General features: G+C 35.0%; 1 protein-coding gene across 1 annotated transcript in view; it reads left to right on the plus strand.

Moving 5' to 3' along the window:
• Positions 1 to 426: 426 nt before the first annotated feature.
• Positions 427 to 6,508, plus strand: part of LOC108630078 (aminopeptidase N-like) — a 12,582-nt gene continuing 6,500 nt past the window's right edge. The window contains exons 1-4 of the mRNA XM_026817775.1: positions 427 to 466; positions 2,056 to 2,535; positions 2,710 to 3,165; positions 4,202 to 4,385. Coding sequence (XP_026673576.1) covers positions 2,057 to 2,535; positions 2,710 to 3,165; positions 4,202 to 4,385 — 1,119 coding nt within the window. The 5' untranslated portion in view covers positions 427 to 466; position 2,056. The remainder of the gene's footprint in view (positions 467 to 2,055; positions 2,536 to 2,709; positions 3,166 to 4,201; positions 4,386 to 6,508) is intronic.

Below are 6,508 nucleotides of genomic sequence, written 5' to 3' on the forward strand. Positions count from 1 at the left end.
ACCTCTGGGAGAATAGCATGGACTCAGTTCTGGTTCGCTTTTTTTACATGAAAAAATTATTTGATTCATTGAAATATGCATTATTCGAATTAGGGATCATTCATTATTATAATAAATAATAAAACCTGTTTTAAAGTAAAATTCCCAAAGGAAGCGTTTTTTTTTGACCTTACGAGTGACCGTAACTCTTGAATAGGCCGATGTATTTTTTGCATGTTATCCAACAACGAGGGCACAGGTTAATCGCGTACATTATTCAATCAATTGTTCCGCTGCTTTATAAAGCGGAATATTCATAATTGTTACATGATTCGAAGAAGATAATAGCTCAGCTGTTCGAAGTTTCAGACGTATAGTGCATAGGAATCTAAGAAATGCCACTTCAGTTGCGTTGAGTTTTAATTACTTTCGACTTCCATTTGACGGTTCATAGGAATTTTCGGTGTGACCAATCGCCTATCTGCATGTAAGTATTGTACAGTTTGAGACAATGATTTTCGACCTATTTTTTACTGTGTTAGTTTCCCTTAGGGAGGCATGACCCGAAAATAGTAATAAGATCATTTCTTCAATGATCGATTGACATGTTCGAGTAAATACTAACAGATTTTCTATAAATGCTCACAAATTGAAACCTTCATTAGTGGTATTTTACATTTTAATTACATTTTTAACACGAAGTATGCAGAAACATACATATACGTATACACAATTTGCAGAAACTCGAATATAATTACTGGTAGAATAGCTTGAAAACGCTTGGAAAAACATTTATGGTATTTTATTTGTACGAGATTCCAGCAGGAAGAAGGAATTTTTCGTGTATCGTAGGAAATTTCATTATTTCTTAACGGAATTTTAATCGAAAACTCGCACTTCGACCAATTATGCAGAGAATTGAATAATATCAGTCAGAATAGTTTGCAGACGCTTGAAAAGCTTAAGGGAGTTTTCTTGATAATTGAATTGACGAAAATTTAGCTAAAAGGGTCTAGCCGGATAAAATGGCAAAATGTGCCCCTGAACGAAATTCAACTTGCCATGAGCCATTCGATAGAGTGTCCAAAGAAAACGTTCTATGTCAATTTTCAACCCTCTATCTCAATCCGGATGGTAGTTATGGGGGTTAAACAATTCTAAAGTTTTTGACATATTTCTCCTACTAAATGTTTAGCAAAAAATTTGAAAAAATTCTCACATGTTCGCGGAACGGTACTCGATATTAGTAGTATATAAAAGNCTCTACAATTGTTTAACCCCCATAACTACAATCCGTTCAAGGGAACATTTTGCCATCTTATCCGGCTAGACCCTTTTACATGGGCTTTCGTTTGCACATAAAAAGGTTTGTGTAAAAATTTCAAGGCTCTTCATTTCTTTATAACCGAGATATAATGTTTTAAAAGTTTGCGACTTTAATAAAGAATCTTATGGGGTAATGAATTTTCATGGATTGTATTGACGAATATCTAAACATTTAACGATAAAACTTACTTGAAATTGTGTGTAGGGTTAAATTACTATTTGAAGAATAGATACGTGTTTTTAAAATAATCATTCATAACTTCCGACACTCGCAATGAAAGGTTAATAAAAAAATTGTGCTCTTGGGGCAAGCAAACTAACCTCTGACGAAATGTGGCAACATCGCACTTATTCGAACGTATTCGTTCTATAGCAAAATGTCCCTGAAAATTTATTTTCCCATAAGACTCCGTGTAAAATTCCTAAATGTGCAAACAAAAGCCCAAGTACAATTTTAACTAAATCTTATCGTTAATTCAATTATCAAGTAAACTTCCTTAATATAGATAGTAATATTTATAAATATTTAGTAACAACGTAATCAATTTCTTGCTATCAAATTTTTCTAATAATTGCGATTCTCTCATCGGACTTAAAATATTTGTATTTTTAATTCCTTCAGCTCCACTTTATGAAGTCTACAACCCCTGATTTAAAGACATCCGAAATATCCACCAATTCCTCAACATTTTATTATCCTCAATTATTATTATTAAGTATTAAAAGTCTTACCATTGGACTATTTCATAGAATGACGTGCACTAAGGTACTCGCTGTTCTCGCACTGATGTGTGTCGTCACGAGGGCACTTCCAGTTCCGGACGACACAGGAGACAGCATTAAAGCGAAAGAAATGAAATACCGTTTGCCAAACACCACGGCTCCTATACACTACGACCTGAAATTTGACCCAAACCTCGTGGACACCTTTACGTTCGACGGCGAAGCTGTCATAAAATTCAAAGTCCTCGAGCCAACGTCGGACGTCAAACTTCATTCGCAGCGTTTAAATTTGAACGAGAGTTCTATAGAATTGACACCGGAAAATGGGAACACGATTAAGCCGCAATGGTGCGATGAGAATAACGAAACGGATATCGTGACGATTCATTTCGATAAGCCTCTGGAAGTCGGGGTGTACACGTTGAGCATAAAATTTTGCGGGAATTTGAGCACGCAGATGTTCGGATTCTTCAAGGATAAGTACAAAAATGAACAGGGAGAAGAAGTGTAAGTTTCATATTAATTGAGATATTTGCGTGCTCAAATAAAATAATATGTTTTAAACATTCGTTCTTTGAATACAATTAATGTTTTAATGACTGAAATACATTGTAAAAATGATAAATAAAACTAAGATAAATTGTAAAATATTTACATGTTTGATTGCATTGAATTGTTTAGATGGCTTGCAGCGACTCAATTTGAGCCAGTATCAGCGCGCAATGCGTTCCCCTGTTGGGACGAGCCAGCATTGAAGGCTACTTTCAACATTTCAATGAAGCATCTACCGAATTGCACGGCCATATCGAATATGCCAATTCGTGAGAAATCAGAAGTCGATGAGAGTGACGGTAAAATTTGGTCGCATTTCGAGACGACGCCGGTCATGTCTACGTACCTCGTCGCGTTCGTTGTGGCCGATTTCGGGAATGTATCTAGCGATGATGGGAAAATACGCGCATGGAGCAGAAGGCAGGTGGTCCCCTATTTGAAGTTCGGTCTTGAAATCGCGCAGAGAGCTGCCAAGGAATTGGAGGAGTATACCAACAGCACCGTCCGGGTGCCGAAGATGGATCACGTTGTCCAGCCTTCCCATGCTTCGGGTGCCATGGAAAATTGGGGAATTATAACGTACCCGTAAGTCGTCATTAGACTGTGGATTTTTATGCCAAATTATTTTCTCTGAAACATATTTTGAGGAATGTAATTCATTTATACAGGTTTTTCATTTTCATAATTTCATGATGCGAGATTTACATCCCTCGATTTATGCATTTTCGGAAATTACATACAATAGATGTATTTTCTTACGTTCCAATTTTCTGTAATTGCATAAAAATTCGTAGTCTGGTCAATATTCGAGTTATATCTCGAATCAATACGAAATTTTTCCATTATTGCCGATTCTCGTCACTAGATTGTAGCTTGTGTCTTGTACCGTCATCAGTATCGTCATCTGTTTATCTTACTTTGCGCAGAATTTACTTTTGTATCTCGATAAATAATGTTCATATCTCAATCATGTTTGCAGCAATTAACGATGCTATACAAGTATTACAAATTGCCTTCATAACTTTATGCGAGATTAATTACATACAGGGTGTTCCAGAACTAATACCACGCCCGAAAATGGGGAGAAGCTGAAATAATGTTAGTTATCTCATTGAATATTTTGTATCTATTCAGTGAACGTCACTAACGACTAATTGCTTTCTTTCTTCTGATATTTAATCAATTCCTTAGTTGCTCTTACATGTAAGTTTTGTTTTAATCCTCGTCACGAGAGTGGCATATGGTCGTAGCAATGTACGAGGCGGTTGTCACTATATGAGCGCTCTGATTGTTCGCGGATTTTTGTTAATAACTTGATAAACACGCCACGAATAACTTTTTTGCAAACGAAAATATTATTAAAATCACTGCATGTGTATTGAGAAAATTTATATCAATGTAACAATGTGATAATGGTGATCAGAAGTATTGTGTCTTAATACAATGGATGATAAGAAACCTAGCTCATGATATAATATATTTAAATTTTATGTTAATATATTTATTGAAATAGAATTTGTTGGAAAATATTTTTAATTTTTGATAATTTACTTTCTGTGATCATGAAAGTCTACCTTACGGATCATCTTCTTTTATTTATGAAAATTGGTTCTTTTTGTAGAGAATCCAGTTTCGTATACAAAGAAGGCGAAACACCGGCGTCTCATAAACTTAGCATAATCGAGACGATAGTGCACGAGGTGGCACATCAGTGGTTCGGCAATGTGGTCAGTCCGACTTGGTGGACTCATCTTTGGCTGAACGAAGGTTTCGCGTCGTTTTTCCATCATTACATCATGGACAAGGTCAGTCAATCATTAAATTTATTGTAGAGGCAGAATCATGTGCAAAATTTTTAATTATTAGTCTTTTATAACAAATAACTCATAATTGCCTTTCATTTGAAATCGGTACTTATTTTTTCCACGTATAGTCATGAATTCCCTTCATTTTCAGGTTTTGAAAATCATTTTGTACTAATTATTTTTTAATAATAAATGCTTAAGTGTAAAATAATTCTTAGTTGTTTATTGATATTCTTTTCGCTCAAAATGAAACACAAAACGCTCTACCTTGGTTATGATTGAATATAACAATTTATACTTTGTCTCATTGGATTCGGAGATTCAGACATTAGATTCTGACCTAGCCCCACCCCCTCGGGCCTAAGACATATTTAGGACGAGTAGGGGATGGACTCGGTCTTCAGGGAGACATGCTGATTGGGAAAACCATTCATAAGGGAAAGCAACCAGCACGTTTTTCCCTAACTCCGACGTGTTGTCACCGGGCAGTGTTAGCAGCATTTCGGCTAAACTACACAGTTCGTTTATGCGAATGATCGAGATCGATTCTTGTCGTCGTTTCGGACATTAATCGAAATCGAAAACTTAGATAGACGTGAGCCTTGCCAAACGTTCGGGCAACGATCAAGATCTAAAAGCTGCCAACCGTTTCGGGTACTGATCGAAATCAAGGCTTTTATAATCGTACTCTGCCAGTCGTGTTGGGCATTTTAAACTAGTAAAATTCAGAGTAATTTTTTAATTTTACGCTCGAACTCGGACATCCATCGACGAGGGGGGTCCGAGACGAAACACCAATGAATAATACTTTTATCACCCCATCGTCGCCCCAGTCGTAAATAAAAACTTATTTATTTTACTTTGTTTATGCTTTTTTATAATATAACATTAAAATATATGAATGTGGAAATGATAATATACATTTAATAATGAAATTTTCACTTCATATTCTTATTTTAAAATAAGCCCATTGTATTTCCCTCTTGACACGTTACTCAAATAGCCAGCTACCTTAAAACTAAAATTAGAACTAAACCATACATCGCTCTCCTTATTAGTTTACTGTTATTATTCCTTACCTCCAATATAAAATATTCTGGAACTATGCACTATACAATGAGTTTATACGGGGAATACAATATTTGTAGGGTGGACAATTTTCGAAGATCGTACTGTATAACCCAAAATAAGACGAACATCAAGAATGATTTTCAAAATTACGTTTGGGAATTCATTAATTGATTATTGGCAAATAAAAATTGAGCGTTTCTGCGCCTAAATCAGGCAACCGAAGTTGCACCGTCGTATGACTGACAGCTGACCGCCGTTAATCGATACGTTGAGGCAGCCCATATAGCTTTAAGAAAACGATGTACTCACCCTGTGTGCTTGGAACTAAAGAATATATAAAAAATTTAGCCTGACATACAACCTAATTACTCGGTAAATCCCTAAAAGCGTGTCGAAATTCACTCTATGGGATTTTCGATGCAAGTGGGCAAATGCCTTTTCGAAATGTCATAAACGCATAAAAACGAAGCACTTGTGTGCATTCACTTTTTATCGAGAAATACACACGAACCACAATATTTGTTATTCCATGTATGATTTTTCGTCTGTACTATACTATAAATAAGAACAAAGTCTACTGATAAATATATTCGTCGTAATTATTCGTCCACGTAGATATTTTTTAAAGAGTTCACTAGCACAGTTCATTAGCATAGATCACATAATTTAATTAATTTGTCACTCTTGATTGTCGTTTTATGTTGAGTCGTAGAATACCATCCTTGAATATTGCCCACTAGTATGTTTACACCCTGTATATTCCATTATATTTTGCACTTTCAAACCAACTTGATCGTTTTTGCTTTCATTTTTGTCTGTGGTAAGCTTTATTACATCTTCCTCATTATCTCTTATTTGCTCTATTTTATTCTTAATCTAACTATTTCTCTTCATGTGCTCTGTCCTCTCTTTTTTATCCGTTGCTTACGTAATCTATTATATATTATTTTATATTATTTAAATCTAATCTAATATATAATAATAATTTAAATGTGAAAAAATCTGTAATTTCGTTTATTATTAATGGTTGACTTTTATGTTATTTTATACTA

This window comes from Ceratina calcarata, unplaced genomic scaffold, assembly GCF_001652005.2.
Source record: "Ceratina calcarata isolate Rehan_Ccalc_2016 unplaced genomic scaffold, ASM165200v1 scaffold658, whole genome shotgun sequence".
Lineage (NCBI taxonomy): Eukaryota > Metazoa > Arthropoda > Insecta > Hymenoptera > Apidae > Ceratina > Ceratina calcarata.